Source organism: Nicotiana sylvestris, chromosome 2 (assembly GCF_000393655.2).
Source record: "Nicotiana sylvestris chromosome 2, ASM39365v2, whole genome shotgun sequence".
Taxonomy (NCBI): domain Eukaryota; kingdom Viridiplantae; phylum Streptophyta; class Magnoliopsida; order Solanales; family Solanaceae; genus Nicotiana; species Nicotiana sylvestris.
The window spans coordinates 167,309,906-167,330,210 of NC_091058.1; the positions used below are offsets into that span (position 1 = coordinate 167,309,906).

At 39.5% G+C, this 20,305-nt stretch overlaps 2 protein-coding genes across 2 annotated transcripts; both read left to right on the top strand.

The window, feature by feature from the left end:
• Positions 1–5,153: 5,153 nt before the first annotated feature.
• On the top strand, positions 5,154–5,860 carry LOC138885940 (uncharacterized). The gene is made up of 4 exons (XM_070166946.1): positions 5,154–5,214; positions 5,290–5,516; positions 5,574–5,687; positions 5,801–5,860. Exons 1-4 carry the CDS (start codon positions 5,154–5,156, stop codon positions 5,858–5,860), a joined length of 462 nt encoding a protein of 153 aa, XP_070023047.1.
• Positions 5,861–6,137: 277 nt separating this feature from the next.
• LOC138885941 (uncharacterized) lies at positions 6,138–8,755 on the top strand. The gene is made up of 3 exons (XM_070166948.1): positions 6,138–6,837; positions 8,268–8,329; positions 8,414–8,755. The coding sequence occupies exons 1-3, from the start codon at positions 6,138–6,140 to the stop codon at positions 8,753–8,755; spliced, it is 1,104 nt and encodes a 367-aa protein (XP_070023049.1).
• Positions 8,756–20,305: the final 11,550 nt, after the last annotated feature.

The window sequence follows — 20,305 nt, forward strand, 5'->3', positions numbered from 1 at the left end:
GTTTTCAGGCAACGTTTTTAACGAGGAAATACTGGATCTTGCTAACTTAGAATAGAAGGCCGGTTATAAATCTCTGTCAAATATTGCATCAATAGTATCTGAGGCTTCTCTCTACAATCAACCTCGATATTAGGGGGCAATATCCTCGGATATCGACTTTAGCAAGGAAAGAAACTTCGTGATTGAAGGATCTCGATATATAGGACTTATTGTAAGGGCAAAACGGTCAAATGAACCATGCCCACATAGATTTCTCGAGCCCTAGCACAAAGCATGTACGCATGTATAACTATTTTACATAAGAATATAAAAAATCTCTTCTTTGCGGATAAATATTTTGCCCTTTTAAAAATATTTTGTTGCATCTCTCAAGGAATTTCCTACATTCAATCCCCTAAAGGTATCGATCCCAAGGGCAATCTTTATTCGAGTTCAAACAATTACTCTCACTCGGGGACTACCGTCCGAAAACAAATTCGAATGGTCCAGGCTATCGAAGCTCAGGGGTATAAGACCTATCAGGCAACGCCCGAATCTTAAAGGCCACGACAATCCCCATTTGGAGACTGTTATCCTAGGCAATCCCGGATAACTCGGGGTGACCAATACACTGGGCGACACCCGAACTAAAAAGGCTACGGCCAGATTGAAACGGCTCGGAGATGTCCAAGACCCGTAACAAAAAGGCCTTAAAATTTCTTAAGCAGTTCTAAAAGCTACCCTAGGAAAACTTTGATCTAAGAAAGTATAAGTACTTTAAGGAAAAAATTTCGATCATGCCGAAACCCCACGATGCCTTAAAACAAAATAATATTGAAGGCAAGGATTGTTCGAACCCTCAAGTATAACCTAACTATTTGATGCTATGGCATTTTAATCTTTGCAAATATAAATGACAAAGCAAAAAATTTAGAAATTGCTGAAGGGAAAGAAAAAAGGCTTTATATACATATCAAAAATTTCTTAAAAAGGCCAAAACGACCTCAAATTCTTTACAGAGGTCAAACAGCCTCAACCAAAAGGTAAAACAAAAAGTAAAAAACAAGAAACATTTACAAAAAGCCTAAGTGGTCTAGTCTTGTCGGGGCCCCCTTATCACCCTCGGGATCTTTGCCATCCTTGGACTCGCCCAAATCTTCGAGCTCCTCGTCATCTTCGAGATAGGCCAATTTTTGGCCTCAACTTCGAGCTCTTTGGCATTCTCTATCTCAACTGATAAGTTGAAACCCCGAGCATGAATTTCCTCTAAGGCCTCTCTTTGAGATTGCCACTTAGCATACTTGATGATGTCTTTTGCTTAAACCTGAGCTGCCTCGGCATCGTCCTTATAAGTGGCCACCATCTATCGGTATTAACTTTATTTACTTTGGCCTCCGACTTGACTGCTTTAATCTCCGTGGTCAGATTTTCTAGATCAAAGATGAACGAATTCAACTGGGACTGGAGCTCCTCGATCTTCCTAGCCTGCACCAAGGACTTCTCCTTTACATCTCGGAGCTGACCTCAGCCAAAGCCAGTTAGGATTGGGCGGTCTCCTTTTTTAGGAACCAGTTTACTAGTTTTAAGCTCGAAGAAGGCCCGTTGGTTCCCGAAGACAGACTCTTCTTTAGTACCGGTAAGTCACCCAACTCAATGACGTCTTCTGAGGCGGTAGAGTCTAAAATAGTCAAAGAAGTTGTGAAGGGGTCTACCACCCCTTGGGGCCCCTCATTTGGGCATCCTTTTAGCCTTTGGGCATCGTGGATCATGGAGTCGATAAATATGGGAAACTCAAAGAGATCTATCACTCCAAGTGCATACTTTGGGGCATTATCCTCTACCTGAGGAGCATCAGCCGCAACCTCTCTATCGGCCTCCTCAACTTGGGATAAATCGGCCTCGCCCCTCTCGGGTTTGGAGGCCTCGATCGCTGCCTCTTCATCGGCCCCCTGCTTTGAAACAGTTCAGTGTTGCCTCGCATGCGGGCCACTAGTTGGTAAGTTTCTTCTTCTTCTTCAGAATCATCCCTTAGCTAGTGGATTGAGTCCGATAGGAGCTCTCGGGTGTTGGTGCTTTCCTTGGATTTGCGCACCAACCTCCTTTTTGGTTTTTTCTTCTCCGAGTTCGGAGAACTCGGAACCCTTATCCTCTTCTTCTCATTCCTCGAAGCAGGGGACTTGGCGGAGTTGTCCTTGTTACTAGATGGAAGCCTCATGGCGACATCCTTGGAAAGACCTACAAAGAAAAAAGAAATAAGTAAGAACCCAACATCATAAAAGGGATCACAGTGTTGCACACTCAAGAAAGTAATCTCATCGTGAGAAAGGGCCTCCCACTGGCCCTTCAAAAGTTCACGCCATGCGCACTAGGAATACGTTTTCTGTGAGACGATGTCCTTAACCCATTCCTTGAGTTGAGGAACCGCATACGGAACCCAAACAATAGTTGCATCGACAACGAACATTTATAAGAAAGGAGTAAAATAGAGTAAAAATAAAATTCTGGGAAAAACAGAACTTTATTTACGTTTTGTGTTCCAGCCCTCGGGGAACGACATGTCCTTGGCTGGGATCAGGTCCGAGGTCCTCACTCGGACAAATCAGCCTAGCTAACCTTGATCTCGATCTTCATCGATGCTCGAGAACGAGGCTTTAGAGGCCCGACGCGCAAGTTTAACCAGTCCCCCCAGAAGAATCGGGGGTTTTATAGGCGCATCAGATGGCCAACGGTGAATAGGCATCCGTTAATCTTGCTCACAAAAAATTGGAGAAGAATAACTATCCTCCAGAACGAGGGGTGGATCTGAATAAGGCACACCTCGAACCTTTTACAGAATTGAGTGATCACCGGGTCCAATGGGCCCAACATAAAGGAATAAGTGTAAACACTTAAGTATCCCTTAATGTGGGTAGTGATATCTTTTTTGGGCCCGGGGAACCACCATGTCTTTTCTGACCCAGTTGCAGTCCTTTATGATTGTAGGGAGGGTCTCTTCGGTGATCGAGCAAATATACCTTGATACTTTCTCACCCCGGCCCAGAACTTGTGAAGTTTTTCAACTATGAAGTCAGCGGCCACCGAACACCGGCTAGGAATAAATGCATCAAGAGGAAGTTCCATCGCTGGTTCCTTGCCGACCGACCGTGATGGAGAAGTAGTTTCTTTTTTAGGAACTGTCTTAGAAGTCTTCGCCATTTTCTTTTCAAAATAAAGTGTAAAATATGAAGGAGAGGAAGTAAAAAGGGAATACTTGACGATTTTAGGTGAAGACAAGCAAGAGCTCTTACAAAAAGCTCAAGAAATCTGGGCACAAGTGCTATAAAATTCCAAGATATATAAGAAAAAGAGTAGAGAAGGTTTGAATGGATGAAGAAGGGGTAATTAATAGTTGTCAAATAATGGTTCAAAACCAGAGGTGGCCAACCAGCAACTAACGAGCATTTAATGCCCTTAAGACGTGACTGACGAGACATTTCGTTGATTTTGTCATTTCTGACACAGAGTATCGAGGTGAAAATTGGGAGCTCATATTTTTTCTTGTCATTTACTCTCCAAAAAATAAGAGGACTATCTGTATACGATTGAAATCGGACTCGTCTATTACACGACAGATCGGGATTGAAACACGCTGGGTTGAAGACCGACCCCGGGTTCCATCGAACCAAGATATGAGGTCAGAGTGCCTGTCCTCAAGAACATCGAGTCCTAACCCCAGAATTAACCCTAACCTCGAATGAGCTCGAGAAACATTGCTAGACCGAATAACAGAAGGTGAAATATCTGTAACCAGTCGGGTATCACAGCGTAAATCTTGGCACGTATCAATGAGAAATCGATAATTAGTAAATCATGGGATTTTTAACTTTTATAGAATTGGACCTAAAGTAGGACTCTCCTACTATATAAAGAGGGTCTGATTATTTGTAAAGCACATTTTTACACATATCCCAAAGCAATATAATACTATTTTCTATAAGCTATTGTTTTTCTGTATCTGATATCATTTGGATTGTATCCAGTTCAAGTGAGACTCATTTTTTCAAGGCTATAATTGTTCAAGTCACACGGTTTGAATTTATTTTATCATTGTTCGCTTTAATTGCAATTCAATTCATCATTTTGTGTTAAATTAATCCACATATCCTTAAAACCACTTATAAATTTAATTGTTATCCAATTTTGAGGGTAAACATATCTGTTGGCCCAAGAATAGGTGAAGTTTTGAAGATTGACAAAAGAACTCAGACACGGACCAGGTCCATCTTGTGAAGCACAGTCATGATCAACCTGTACATGTGAGATGCACATGAAGGAGATAAATCTAACTGATCAAGAAGCAATATCTCTTGATCTGATCGAAAAGGTTGTATATTGGATAAGGAGAGAAAGACTCCTTATATGAAGAGAACACAGTTTAGGAAGAAGATAGTGTTAGCGTTTGAGATCACCATGAACTCTTCTACGATAAAAGATTAGCAATTGAATCCCAGTCAAACTCTGATTACTAACCTATTAAATGTTAGTGTTTTCTCTTTTATAGGTAATGCACTAAGCAAAAGTTAAACTTAAATTGAGAGCAAAAGAGCAAGGCGATTTTGCAAGCAATTTATGTGTGATTCGAGTGTGCAATCCTGAAGCTACTTGAACGAGATAGAAGAACCAGTTCCATGTGTCTATCTTTTATTCTAGTTCAATTGTAGTAGGTGATTTTAATTGTACCTTTCAGCTTTCATAGAAGCAATTGTATTAGGTATTTAGAGAGTTCAAGTTAGTGTTAACTTGAAGTTGTCGCAATAGTTGAGGTTGTGCGCCACAACAGGATTAGAGTTAATCTTTATGTTTACAAAGAGTTTTTGTAAATGTTGTTTTGGCTCAGTGATTTTAGTGGAAGTTTGGGAAAATCCTACTGAGTAGTAGGTCGTGGTTTTTTCACCTTTTGAGCCAGGTGTTTTCCACGTAAAAATCTCTGTGTTTTTTATTTTCTGTATTTACTATTCCACAAACAGTAGTAGTTGGAGCACCTAGAATAACCAGGTTCTTCTATAGTTCAGTTAAGCAAAAATTGGGTACCACACAAATCACCTCCCCTCTTGTGTGCTATTAATGTTTAAAATATCAATTGGTATCAGAGCGGGTTATCCTTGAAGAGGTTAACACCTTAGGAAAAGATCAAGATGAGTGGACCACCTAGAAACTGGGAAGGGCAATCCACTGCTAGGCCTCCACTCTTTAATGGTCAGTACTATTCTTGGTGGAAGAACAAGATGAGAGATCATATCATAGGAGAAGACTATGAACTCTGGTACATAGTCATTGATGGTCCCCTGGCGACTACAAAGAAGAATGTTGAAGGAGTGGATATACCAAAGACAAGAGCTGACTGTACTGTTGAAGTGAAGAAATGGGAGAAAAATGCCAAGGCCAAGAAATGTCTTGTGTGTGGACCGGGTCCAGACGAGTACAAGAGGATTCAAAGTTGTACCACTGCTAAGGAGATATGGGACACTTTACAAGTGGCTCATGATGGAACTCCTCAAGTATAGAGATCAAGAGGAACACTGCTATATTCTCAATACGAGAATTTCACTATGAAGGAAGGAGAAACTATCCAGGAGATGTACACAAGGTTCACAACACTAAGAAATGAACTTAAATCTCTTGGGAGAATTATCCTTGAAGAAAACAAGGTTGAGAAGATCTTGACAAGGGTCTTACCAGTGACTTGGGAAAGCAAAATCACCGCTATTTAGGAATTAAAGAACATTGCTACTCTCAAGTTGGATGAACTGATTGGAAACCTCATTGCCTGTGAACTGAGAAGGCAAACCTTGAAAATGGATGCACCCAAGAAGCAGAAGAGTTTGGCTCTCAGAATAGCTGAAGGTGCAGATCTGGAGGATGATGAAATGGCCATGATCACAAGGGATTTCAAAAAGTACCTATTGAGAGGAAAGGGTTCTTCAAGAGGTATAACTTTCAACAAACCAAGGGCTCCTAAGAAACAGACCAACGAAGGTTGCTACAAATGTGACAAGACTGATCACATGATCAAGAACTATCCTCAGTGGGAAATTGAATGGAAGAAGGAAAGGGATGAACGAAAGAACAGGAAGAAGTAACAGATTCAACCCAAAAGGAACAAAGGATCAACAAAGGCTATGGTTGCTACTTGGGGAGAAACATTAGATAAAGATTCAGAAGATAAAGTTGAAGAGGAACAAGCACTTATGGGCGTCAGTGAATCAGATGATGAACAAGAGGTAAGTGTGCTTCATCTTAAAGACAAGATTAAATTTCTGTCTAAAGATAGGTTGTCTGAACTATTGTTGTACTTCATCAATGAGTCTGATATAATTAACAATGAGAAGGAAGAGCTGTCTAGGGAGTGTGTGATCTTAAAAGCCAAGTGCAAAAATCTAGAATCTAGGGCTAATGAGAGTGACAGTAAAAATGCTGAGTTGAAAAACCAAGTTCTTGAACTTGACACTAGTTTCCTTGAACTAAGGTCTAAAAATTTAAAAGTGAAATTTGGAATAGATAAGAAGAAAGTTGATCACTCACATCTCACCTTAGAAGAAAACCTAGGAAAAATGAAGGATGAGTTGTACAGTAAAGATAAGCAGATAAGATTCTTAAAAGAAGACCTAGGGAAGGTAAAGCATGAACTAGACAGAACTTGCAAATGGAATAAGGCTTTTGATGCACTATCTTGGCAACAAGAACATCACAGTAGAAACAAGAGAGGACTTGGCTATGGGGAACAAGCACCTAAGTGGGACCCCAAAAGCAAGTACCTCACTCTTCTTGAAAATAAAATCTGCACACACTGTGGCAAGACTAGTCATTACAAAATTGAATGTAATGCAAAAGAAAAGGCCAGCCAAAAGAACAAAGCCTTTGTTCTAGAGAAAAATAGGCTGCCTGGGTGGGCTAAAAGGAATTTAACCTACCCCTTTGCCTATAGAAAGGGACCCAAAATAGTTTGGGTTCCTAAGACTAACCCCTGATTTTGTTTTGCAGGTCCAAGTGAAGGGAAGTGGCCAAATATGGTACATGGATAGTGGCTGCTTAAAACATATGACTGGAAGCAAGAACCAATTCTTTTCACTTGAGAACTTAAAATGAGGTAATGTCTCCTTTGGAAATAGGAAGAAAGGTGAGATTATTGGGGTTGGAAAAGTAGGAAAGATAGACTCACACTCCATTGAGAATGTCTACTTGATAGATGGCTTGAAATATAGCCTAATCAGTGTATCACAACTGTGTGACAGAGGTAACCTTGTAGCATTTACCTCTACCAAATACTTTGTGATTAACCTTACCACTGACAAGATTGTTTTGCAGGAAAAAAGAGTTAACAATATTGAAATTGTAGATTTGTCCACTCTCTCAGAAAATGAACTCACTTGTTTGAGTGTGTTGGACAATGATCCCCTCCTGTGGCACAAAAGACTTGGTCATGCAAGTCTGAATCAACTCAACAAATTAATCTCCAAGGACTTGGTTATAGGGTTACCTAACATCAAGTTCAAGGAAGACAAAGTTTGTGAGGCCTGTGTAAGGGGGAAGCAGGTAAGATCATCCTTTAAAAGCAAGAAAATGGTAAGCAACCAGGACGTTGGAACTGGTTCATATGGATCTTTGTGGTCCAATGAGAACATTGAGCAGAGGTGGTAAGAAATATGTGATGGTACTTATTGATGATTATTATAGGTTAACCTGGGTACTATTCTTAACATCTAAGGATGAAGCATTTGACATGTTTACTGCCTTTGTTAGAAAAACTCATAAACAACTAGGTAATCAACTTGCCTCCATCAGGTCTGATCATGAAACTGAATTTAAAAATGCTAAGTTTGCTGAATTTTGTGATTAGCATGGTATAGATCATAACTTCTCTGCCCCTAGGACTCCTTAACAAAATGGAGTAGTTGAAAGAAAGAACAGGACCCTTGAAGATATGGATAGGACTATGCTTCTTTCTAGTAAACTGCCCCATAGCTTTTGGGCAAAGGCTGTAAACACTGCATGTTATATCATAAATAGATGCATGACTAGACCTCTTATAGAGAAGACTCCATATGAGTTACTTAAAGGGAGAAAACCAAATATATCCCATCTTAGGGCATTTGGATACAAGTGTTTTGTGCACAATAATGGAAAGGACTCCCTAGGTAACTTTTATCCCAGAAGTGATGAGGGAGTATTCTTGGGATATTGTTCACATAGCAAAGCATATAAAGTGTTCAGTAAAAGAACTTTATGTGTAAAAGAAAGTGTACATGTAGTGTTTGATGAAACTAACATTCTTTCAGAGAGACAAGAACATGAATATGAAGCTATTGGGCTGGTTAAAGATTTGAGTGAAGTCTCAGCTCAAGCTAAAGTGGCACCAAAAGAAGGAACATGTGATGGAACAGGTTCTTCCATCTAGGGCAACCTGACAGGAGGAACTGATCAAAGAGGAACTGAATCCAATCCCCCAAAGGAACCTGTTCATGACCTTGTTCCTCAGCTACAGAACATGGGAGAAACATCAAGCAGAAATCAGTTGGTTGTGAAACCTCACAAGTATCAAAGTTCTCATCCCATTGAGAACATAATTACTAATCCAACCTCTGGAGTCAAAACTAGATCACAATTAAAGAATCTGTGTGCTTTTGATGCTTTCCTATCTCTTATTGAACCTAAAAATATGGTTGAGGCTTTGCAAGATGCAGATTGGGTAAATGCAATGCAAGATGAACTCAATCAGTTCGAGAGAAGTCAAGTTTGACATCTAGTTCCAAGACCCAAGGACAGATAAGTGATTGGCACAAAATGGGTCTTCAGAAATAAGCTTGATGAAGATGGAACAATTACAAGAAACAAGGGAAGACTGGTGGTCCAAGGTTACAGCCAAGAGGAGGGTATAGATTATGATGAGACTTTTGCTCCAGTTGCAAGACTGGAGGCAATAAGACTTCTCATAGATTTTGCAGCACACATGGAATTCACTCTTCATCAGATGGATGTCAAAAGTGTCTTCCTGAATGTCTACCTAAAAGAAGAAGTGTTTGTTAAACAACATCCAGGGTTTGAGAGCAAGGAATGTCCAGAACATGTGTACAAATTAGACAAGGCTCTCTATGGACTCAAGCAGGCTCCTAAAGCATGGTATGAACGATTGTCCAAATTCCTGCTTGAACATGGCTACAAAAGAGGTAAAATTGACAGTACTCTATTCTTGAGTGAAAAAGGTAAGGATCTTCTTGTGGTACAAATATATGTTGATGAAATAATTTTTGGGGCAACCACTGACAAACTAAGTAAGGATTTTGCCAAGTTAATGGGGAGTGAGTTTGAAATGAGTATGATGGGTGATCTTAACTTTTTCTTAGGCTTACAGATCAAACAAAACCCAAATAGAACCATGATCCATCAGCAGAAATATGCAAAAGAATTGATCAAAAAGTTTAAAATGGATGAATCAAAGGAAATAGACACCTCCATTGCAACTGCCACTAAATTAGACATAGATGAACCTGGTTCATCTGTTGATCAGAAGTTGTATAGGGGTATGATTGGTTCACTTCTGTATCTTACTGCCAGCAGACCTGATATAGTTTTTAGTGTAGGGCTTTGTGCTCATTTTCAAGCTAATCCAAAGGAATCTCACTTGGCTGTTGTTAATAGGATACTGAGATATTTGAAAGGCACAACTGATCTGTGTCTTTGGTACCCTAAAGGTAGTAATTTCAATCTAGTAGAGTGTGTTGATGCTAATTATGCAGGTTTCCTTGTGGATAGGAAGAACACCTCAGGTATGACACATTTTCTTGGTTCATGTCTTGTATCACGGGCCACTAAAAAGCAAAATTTAGTGGCATTATCCACTGCTGAGGCTGAATATGTTGTTACTGCCTCTTGTTGTGCTCAATTGTTGTAGATCAAACAGCAGCTAATAGATTTTGGCATTGAGGTTTGTTGCATTCCCATCTTCTGTGATAACACTAGTGCTATAAGTATGACAAAAAACCATGTTCATCATAAGAGGACTAAGCACATAGATGTTAGACACCACTTCTTAAGAGATAACTATGAGAAAGGATTGATCTCTATAGAATTCTGTGCTACTGATAAACAAATTGATGACATCTTCACTAAAGCACTGAGTAGAGAAAACTTTGAGAGGAACAGGTTGGAATTAGGGATGATTAAGATCACCTAATAGGACCAGCTCATAATGCACAATGAGAAAAAATGAAAAAAAAAATTGAAAAAAAGGAAAAATGAAAAGAAAAAAAATTTTGGCTAGGAAATCTGATCTTGTGTAAATATCTAGATTAATCTTTACTCAACTTCATATTGCATAAGTATACTCCTGTGACATGTGTTAATATGACTCACTGATCTCTTACAAAATTTTCTCTATTATGGTAAATTGAGGCATGTTCAAGAGAATTCTAAATGAAGAACATGGTTCATTAGTATGGGTTCACTGAAAGCTAAGGTATGTTTTCTATACTCTGCACAATCAGAAATATAAATATTTAAATCATGAGCAGAAGTCCTACAATTGTTCAATTCCTTAGAAAATTCTATCCGTTAGTTTTGAACCAGTTCCGTTAGCCTTAGAACTCTAAACCACAAAAAATTGCCTAAAATCTAGGGAAGCCTAACCGTTCATTCAAACCTAAAATTTCAGGTTGATTAGACCTCTAATTGACCACTGATAAGGCTGCCGTTATACATTAAATGTGTATTTCCTTTTAAATACACATCATTACCTCCTGCCATCTCCATAATTCTAAACCGTCAAAAATCCCTCTTCACTTCTACTTGCTTTCTTCTCCAAAATTCTAACTCACCAATTCTCCCAAGAAACCAGCGATCATGACAAATCCACAAGACCATCCTGGAACTCCTTCACCAACCACTCCCTCTAATTCATCTGCCCCTCCTCCACCTAGGACATCTCCAAACCCCAGGCTGAGAAGTGTGAAAATGCTTGCTCGAAAAACAGTAGCATCTGGAGTTCTCTCAAAGAAGTTAAATGAGAAATTAAAGGAAAGCCTGTCCCAAGACTCTAACTCCAACTCTGATTCTGAGTCATATAAATCAGCTAGTGAGGGGGAAGGACCTGGGTCTTCTAACTCTGAGAAGACTCAAGAATCCCCTTCTAAGGTAAGTTCTTCTTTGTCTGAAAATCTAGAAACTAGGTTTATTCTAGTTGGTCCTATTAGAGAGGTAGAATTACCTGAGTTACGAAGGAGTGGGGGTAAAAAGAAATTTGAAAAAGAATAAGAGAGAGAGGGTGCATGTGGTGAAGAGAGGGAAAATGGGAAACAAGTGGTTGATCATTCATCCACTACTGATGTGTCTGTGCTTGCTATCTGTGTTGTTGAACAAGAGAGTGGAAAGAAGTGAGGGGGAAGTGATTCTGGTGAAGCTGCTGAAGGGTTAGTTAATCTAAGCACACAAGGAGATAAACCTGGTTCATCTACTGAAGAGACCCTAGTAGACCTGTTGAAAAATGTTGGGGCAAGTTATGATCCAAAGAAATGAATAACTCCTACACCAAAAGCCCATAATGCTCCTAAACCCTCCAAGAAAAGAAAGGCTCCATACCCAACAACTACTGAAATGTCATTACCAAAGGGAAGAGCTATAAGAAGTAGAGTGAGAGTGATCTACAAAAGGCTCTAGCTGAGAGTAAGAAGAAAAAGATGGCTAAAGGAAAAGGGAAGGTTGTAGAGTCCTCAGAGGCTGTGGAGGTTGAGGAGATGGAACAAGTCCATCGGAAGGAAGTTCAAACAGTGGAGGTTCAGACCCCCAAGCCCAAAAAGCCCAAGACTTCTTCCAAGAAGTCTTCCTCTGTGTCTGAGGCCGTTGAACCTTCATTAGCCAAGAGGACAAGGTCTGCAGTGAAAAGTAAACTAGTAAGAATTTCTGGAGATGAGTCTGATGGTAAACAAGACAAGCTTTCCATATTTGGCAAAAGAAAGATTTTGAAGGGTAGACTGCTGAAAGACCCGGTGGAACTAGGAATGATGAGACTGGTGGATGCCTTAGCTGCTCAGGGGTGGAAGGACATGGTCCTTCAGATGGATGGTAGGCTAGCCAGGAATGAGATTATTGAGTTCATGGCAAATGCAGAGGTTAAGGATGGCAAGGTTAGCAGCCTGGTGAAAGGAGTTCAAGTGTCCTTTGATGCAGAAAAACTGAGAGAGATCCTTGATATACCCTCTGAAGGATTTGATGACTATACAAGGCAAATGTGGCCTTGCCTGACTCCCTTCCTACTGCCCTTGACATTACCAGGAGTTTTTGTGATGCTGAAGATGTGAATGAGGCTAGGGCTGTTCAGAAAAGTTAAATGAGGCCTCAGCACAAGGTCTTGTTTGAATTTGTCAATAAGTATCTATTGCCCAGACAGGAGAGAAGGCATATTGCAAATTATATGGACCTAGTTCTTATGGTGTTCCTGGAAAGTGCAAGGCAAATTAATTAGCTTGCCATCATCATCAAGCTGCTAGACAGGGTCATCAATGGCTCCAAGGCTCATGCTACCCCCTATGGCTTTATTCTGGCTACGATTCTGGATAGGTGCAATGTGCCTCTGAAGAAATGGGAAATGACATCAAGCAAGGATCACTTTGGCATTAACACTCTGATTTCTTGTGACTACTTAGTCAATGCCATCCTAACTGAACCTAGTTTATCCAAGAAGACTCCTATCAACAGTAAAGTCAGGGCTCTTGTTCAGGAATGTGAAGCCAAGGATGCTGAGATAGCTAGGCTCAAGGCTCGTGTGGCAAAAGAGGAATCTGAGAGGGATGCTTTAAGAACTGAGCTTACCAAGGAAAAGGAGAAGAATGATGGAATTCTTCATAATATGCTGAATCTTCTCCAAGCCCAAAACCAACCCTGTAGCTCCCCCAAGCCTTAGGAATTCTAGCTTTTGTCTCATGAACCTATCTAGTACCTTCAGTGACTCAGATTATGGATTTTTCTATCTTTTTGCGCATGTTTTAAATGTTTTTGCTTTCTGGTTGTGGATTGTGGTAGCAACATAACTTCTATCAATGATATCTACTATTTTTGCTCTTGTTCAATGTTAATATTTCCTTGATAGTTTAAATATGTTTGTTTGATTACTGATGATTAAACCATGATTGCACTTGCAGTTGCTCCAGTGGCCATGAGTACTTATTAAAATCTGGGAGTCACACTTTGTATGCAACTTTTCGATGATGCCAAAAGGGGGAAGAGATATTGTGCTTTACACATTCTGAATAAGTGATATTTATAACCTAATTAACCTGGTCCTTGATGATACGTGAATTTACTAAATTTGTATTGATGGTTAAGCTGAGTTCTTACAGGATCCAAATAAGTAAAAAAGCACAGAGTTTGTCATCATCAAAAAGGGAGAATTTGTTGGCCCAAGAACAGGTGAAGTTTTGAAGATTGACAAAAGAACTCAGACATGGACCAGGTCCATCTTGTGAAGCATAGTCATGATCAACCTGTATATGTGAGATGCACGTGAAGGAGATAAATCTAACTGATCAAGAAGCAATATCTCTTGATCTGATCGAAAAGGTTACATATTGGATAAGGAGAAAAAAACTCCTTATATGAAGAGAACACAGTTTAGGAAGAAGATAATGTTAGAGTTTGAGATCACCATGAACTCTTCTACGATAGAAGAGTAGCAATTGAATCCCATTCAAACTCTGATACTAATCTATTAAATGTTAGTGTTGTTCTCTTTTATAGGTAATGCACATAAGCAGAAGTTAAACTTAAATTGAGAGCAAAATAGCAAGGCGATTTTGCAAGCAATTTATGTGTGATTCGAGTGTGCAATCCTGAAGCTACTTGAACGAGATAGAAGAACCAATTCCTTGTGTCTATCTTTTATTCTAGTTCAATTGTAGTAGGTGATTTTACATTGTACCTTTCAGCTTTCATAAAAGTAATTTTATTAGTTACTTAGAGAGTTCAAGTTAGTATTAACTTGAAGTTATTGCAACAGTAAAGGCTGTGTGAAACAACAAGATTAGAGTTAATCCTTAGGTTTACAAAAAATTTTGTAAATGTTGTTTTGGCTCAGTGATTTTAGTGAAAGTTTGGGAAAATCCTGCTGAGTAGTAGGTCGTGGTTTTTTCACCTTTTGAGCCAGGTGTTTTCCACGTAAAAGTCTCTGTGTTCTTTATTTTAAGTATTTACTATTCCGCAAATAGTAGTAGTTGGAACACCTAGAAGAACTAGGTTTTTCTATAGTTCAGTTAAGGGAAAATTGGGTACCACACAAATCACCCCCTCTTTTGTGGTATTGACTTTTAAAACATCAATATCGAATTAATAAAAACTTTCCTTTCCAATTAAATACTCTTCTGCAACATCTACCACTAAGGGTGTTTACGGAATGTTAAAAAATCCTAACTAAATCGAGAATTGAATCAAATTGATAACCCGATAATATTTTGATTGACTTTGATTTGGTTTTGAATTTTAAGAACTCAACAAATTTGATTTTTTATTTAAGCAAAAAATGCTCAAAATATCGACTATAAAGATATATATTTAAAACTTATTATTAGATACAACTCAATATATGTATATATATATATATATATATATATATATAAAATGTTTACCCGTAAACGGTACAATTAAATTTATACGTGGTTTATAGACATGTGAATTAATTTGATCCTGAAATAATAGATGAATTAGATAAAAATATTATAAACACACACACACACACACAATATATATATATATATATATATATATATATATATATATATATATATATATATATATATATATATATTGTTTACTCATAAAATGATGCAATTAAATTTATACGTGGTTTATAGACATGTGAAGTAATTTGATCCTGAAATAATAGATGAATTAGATAAAAATAAGATACTTAGCCTAGAAATTGTGATAAATAGAAAAAATGGTAATTATGGGAGCAGGGCTTCCCGGCACAATAGCAATGATATTATTAAACACGAAGATAAGATTATATTGAGCTTTGAATAGAAAGTTGCGCATGTTTGCCAGAAAATTCGTGTCATTTACAATTATAATGGAGCTCACTATTTATAGCTGCACCTAGGGAACACGGTTTTGCGATCAAGCCCCTCTTTAATGTCAATTATGAGGGCCATTGAAGAATGTGTAAAGACAGGCAGTGAATGCCTTATTCCTTGTAATGGGTTGTGTACTTAATGCAATAGAATATTCCTCATTAAATGCTACCGGGTGGCAGATATTTATTTCATCTTTGTGAGTATAATTCTCTCTAGTAACAGACGAGATCATTGCCTTCGGATTCAACTTTCTTCTATCTTCGGCTCCACGTGTCACTTCCTCATACAATCATTTAATATAAATATATTTTACCCTATACAGATAGTCCCCCTGCTTTCTGGTGGCATAAATTTGTGTCATCGGGAAGTTGGTAGAAACTCCTTCTTTGGTGGGAAATTCATTGAGTCCCTCTGAAATGTTTTCTGACTGTTAATTAGACGTACGTCTATATGCATTTAATTCCCCGAACACACGTCATCCCATGATTTAGCATTACTTTTTTCGGTTATCGAGGTAATTATATCCACCATTTTATCCGCCTATTCCTTCATTTCTACGCATCAAACTTCTTCATTTATACTTCATAATTCTTCAAACTTTCTCAAACTCTATTCACTCATTTCGTACTTTGTCTTCAACCTTTTTTTAACCTTCTTCTAAAGAGAAAAGCCTTTCCTTCTTTTCCAATATAGAATGACTTCTTCTTCTAAAAACCCTAGTTCCTCAAAGAACAAAGGCAAAGACAACGAGGCTACCCCTCTTATGGTGAGCACCATCATCCCTAGAAATCTTGTCACAACTAAAGACTTCGAAGAGAAATTTCCTTCTGCTAACCCTCGTACATGGGCCTTTGGCAGATGCCCTTCTTCCATCCTACCATTGCCAGCATTTAGACATTATTGCTCTTGATCTGGCGGAGTGGGTAACCTTACCCAAGAAGGGTTTTACGTATTTTTATACGTATCCCTTCACTTTAGAAGCGTTTTCTTTGAGTGAGAGCTTGACTCCTTCATCATGGAGTTCTACCTCCGCTACCAGGTGTGTTTCGCATAAGTAAGCCCTTCCGTATGGAGGACAATCGCTTGTCTTCAGTGCCTGTGCCAGGAGATAGGAGATAGGAGAAGAGTTATCCCTAGCTCACGTGATGAACCTCTATTCCCCTATTATCTTCCGCAGGAGAATGGTAAATTTCAGCAAACGTGGTCACCATGCTTTGCTATCTAGCATGGATGATGATAACGACCATGGGTGGATGGAACTGTTTGTTGCAATTGCCACTAATGATATCATTCCGACAACGGCTTCATCCTTTCCGGAATCATGGAACCGCACTCATAAGTTCTTTGTTTAACCTTTCTTTCTTTAAAGATCATCTCATATCAATATTGACCCTTCTTCTTTCTCTTATTTCAGCAACTTGATGAGTACCACCTTGGGTTGAAGGCTTGGGCTAGTGGGTCTCGAAAATCTTGGACGTAACCAAGCCTGAGACTTGCACATGGAAAGAACTGGCCCTTAAATATGGGTGGAAGGCCAAAAATCATGGTAAATTGGACTCATTTCATCTTCACTTTTCGTATGAGGAAGTTGATTAATACTTTCTCTTTTTGCTGAATTCATGTCTACCCCAGGGCTCGGTTATCATCCTCGATGAGGATGTTTTGGCTAATCTTGTTGATGCAACGAGGCTACTTCAGGAGGCATTTACTCGAACAGGCATTTCCATGCCTGTTTTGGGTGTAAGTGTTTCTTTTTGGAGTCCCAGGCCGGAAAGCAAGCAAGCAAAAAGAGACGTTCCTCTACGGACAGGGTAAAAAATAAAAGGGCAAGGAGTGTCATGTCAAATCGTCTTATGATGATGTGGAGTCGAGTGTTGTACCAAGTCGGCCATAGATTCCATGCTTCTATATGATGATGATGATGGAGAAGCTAGTAATGAGGGGGTTTCTCTACATAGAAGGTGATGACTTTCGTCAACTCAATAGAATGCTCAATTTGTTGAGTTAGTTATACCAACTGAGGACGATGCCTCAGCGCTTTGGGGGGAGTTTGAAATGGTAGAAAATGCCAACTCCCATTTCCGGATCATAGTCACTGTGCCTGGTATCGTTAGGCTGAGTACCAAATCTCTGCCATCTTCGGTTGATGAGGAATCAACAACCAGCACGACATTTGTCGCAACTGCTTCTCACCCTTCAATGCCATTAGCTTCATCTCCTTCTTCACTAGCTCTTCCACTAGCAACTACTACATCATCTCCACCAGCTGCATCTGTTCGAGAAAATGATGTTCCCCTCCCCTAGTCCCCAGTTCATGGGAATTTGGGGGGAAACTACGCTGCCCCTCAGAAAATCCGCAAAGGAGGAGGAGCGTTACTCTCTCGGTCACTACCAGATGCAATTTGTTGTCCCGGCCAGTGGAGCTTGCTAACTATCTAAAGCCTTTGTCTTCAGAAAAAGATAGGGAGAAGATACAAACTCTCTCGGGAGAGTGCTTATTGAACAATGCTATGCACAACGCCACGGCGGTATATTCTTCGTTTCCTTCGTTATTGCTTCTATCATTGATATAGTAATATTCTAAGTTTGCGTATTTTTTTCCACAGGACAATTTTCTCACTTTCGAGGGCCTCCAAATACTGATTCGAGATAAAGAGTAACTTACTTTTGAGCGGGATCAACTTTTGGTCGAGCGGGACTAAATTGCTGCTCGCTTATCTGGACTGGAAACTAAGGCTGATGAGGCCGATGTACCAGAGGCTCGGTTGCAACAAAGTGAACAAGATGTAGTGACCCTTGGCCAAGAGACCACCTAGTTGAGGGTGTAATTTTAAGAAGCTAAGGCCAAATGGGTTGAGGTTCAAAATGTCGTTCTTGCTGCATCCGATCGTGAGGCCGCTTCCATCGAAAGATTGAATAACTTGGAGGCAGCGTTACACTCCAAAACCGAAGAGATTGTTGCTGCTGAGGAGAAGTATTCTCGATTAGAGGAGAGGTATAAGAGGATCACAGAACATAACAAGGTTTTTAGCTCAATTGTTTGTGACCTTAATGTCAGCCTCCGGGCCACAAGATCCACGCAGGACAGTCTTTTTGTCGAGGTTAACCAACTTAAAGAAGAACTCCAGCGCCGAGCTACTTCCGTCATTGTTGAGAAATCACATTCTATGCATAGCATGATGAGAAAAACCTTGGAAGAGGCCAAAGCAGGTGTCATTGACTTTAACACCGAAATAGCTAAGGCCCTTGAGCTGGAGTTAGCTGCAAAAAGAGGTCTTCCGGCCAGGCCTATGCTACCGATTCTTCTAGTTCTGATTCTGAGTTCTCGGGAACTAAAGAGGAACCAGAAGGTGATGAAGCTAAAGGCCAAAATGATGAAGTCCAAGATATAGAATTGGCGACGGATCTACCCCCTTCTCCTAGGGGCGCGGATGCTTCTCTTCTTCTGGGTTTCAGAGATGCAACAGCCTAGCTTTTGATTTCTTTTTCCAAATTTTGTACTTCTATCATATTCGTTGTAAATAAACACACTTTTTACTCAAGTATTACATGAGTTTTCCTTTATGTGCATCTTCGTTTAAACATTATGCAAGTTTTAATCTCTGCGTCTTTTTTTGTTTATGTATTTGCGCAAGTTTTCTCTTTGCGTCTTTTTTTCGTTTAAGTATTTGCACAAGTTTGGTTTTTGCGTCTTTTTGTGCAAGGATTCAGGTGTATTTTTTCCTGAAAGCATTTGGATTCCGGGCATAAGTTCTTCCGAAATCAACCCCTTAACGTGAGGGCTTTCATGAGAGAGGGCCCTTTTATGTTTAAGGTGATCTTAAAGAGGACATCTCCTGTTCATTACGGCACTGGCTTTTGAAGTACTTGTTTAACTTTCAAATTACAAAATCATTTGATCGTTCAGATAAGAAACAAGATCGAAATAGAAGGACTTTACTATATTCCTTCCATGCCATTTCTTGTGGCTAATTTATACAACTTGTTTCTATGGGGCTGGCTGTGCAGTACCTAATCCTGATGATACAATTATATTTTCGGGTTTTGTATTTCGTTCGTAGCAGTAGTCGTTGTTGCCATATCCTCATATCATTCCCCCCAATGTTCGGATGCGAACAATGCATGTTCGAGCATTAGAAGTTTCCACTAATGAATTGCTAGATAATCTCCAGTTTGGAAACAAACTTCACTTCTCCTTAGGAATTTATGCTATCGAGCCAAAAACTATCTAACGATCCCTAGTGGCTTGCACTTGTGAACGGTCGGGTAATCTCTGTTCAATAGTAAATTTAACTTCCCAGTAGGAACTTTGCAAGCGAGTAAAAGATTATCTAACCGTCCAAATGGTTCTTCGCTTGTGTGCCTTGTTATTAAAAGGTCTTATTGCTGCTAATGAAACTTTCTTGGTAGTATGCTTCCGTTGTTGCCTCATTAAAAACCTTTGCAGAAAAACCCAATTAAGACAAAAACTGAATAAAGGGAAAAAGAGTGCAGCAAATATTTTTAGTACAGGTGATGTTCATCAGCAATAGTATCTCTTGAGGTGTACCACGTTCCAGTTGCTTGGAAAATTTTCTCCATCTTGATTCTTCAACTAGTATGATCCTTTCCCGGTGATATCTGAAACCCAGTAGGGGCCATCACATGTTGGACCTAGCTTCCCTGCGTTGAGTTCCCAGGTATTTTGAGTTACTTTCCTTAAAATCAAGTCTCCCACTTTGAAATAACGAAGATTGTCTCTTCGATTATATTATCTTTCTATTCTCTGCTTTTGAGCTGCCATTCTTATATGCGCCAAGTCCATGCATTCATCGAGCAGCTCCAAATTAACCAACATTGCTTCGTTGTTTTTTTCTTCATTTGGCTGGAAGTATCTCAAGGTATGTTCCCCTACTTCCACTGGGATTAGGACTTCTGCTTCGTACACAAGGGAGAAAGGAGTCTCTCATACGCTCGATTTGTCCGTTATTTGTTACACCCATAGTACTCCTAGCAGTTCCTCGGGCCATTTGCCTTTAGCTGCCTCCAACCTATTTTTGAGATTTTGTATAATCACTTTGTTCGTTGACTCTGCTTGACCATTTGCGCTCGGATGATAGGGAGAAGAGGTGATCTTTTTGATCTTCAAATCTTCAAAGAACTTCGTTACTTTTGCGTTTATAATTGCGTCCTTTTGTTGCAGGCTATCTCTTTCTATATCCCAAATCTGCAAAATATGTTCTCCCACAAGA

Coding starts and splice junctions, on each gene's coding strand:
- LOC138885940 (XM_070166946.1), top strand. CDS start 5,154: ATGAGTGGACCACCTAGAAACTGGGAAGGGCAATCCACTGCTAGGCCT. Junction 5,215..5,289: donor TAGGCCTCCACTCTTTAATG/GTCAGTACTATT, acceptor TCTGGTACATAG/TCATTGATGGTCCCCTGGCG. Junction 5,688..5,800: donor TTGAGAAGATCTTGACAAGG/GTCTTACCAGTG, acceptor TGAACTGAGAAG/GCAAACCTTGAAAATGGATG.
- LOC138885941 (XM_070166948.1), top strand. CDS start 6,138: ATGGTTGCTACTTGGGGAGAAACATTAGATAAAGATTCAGAAGATAAA. Junction 6,838..8,267: donor TAGTCATTACAAAATTGAAT/GTAATGCAAAAG, acceptor GTGTACATGTAG/TGTTTGATGAAACTAACATT. Junction 8,330..8,413: donor AATATGAAGCTATTGGGCTG/GTTAAAGATTTG, acceptor TCTTCCATCTAG/GGCAACCTGACAGGAGGAAC.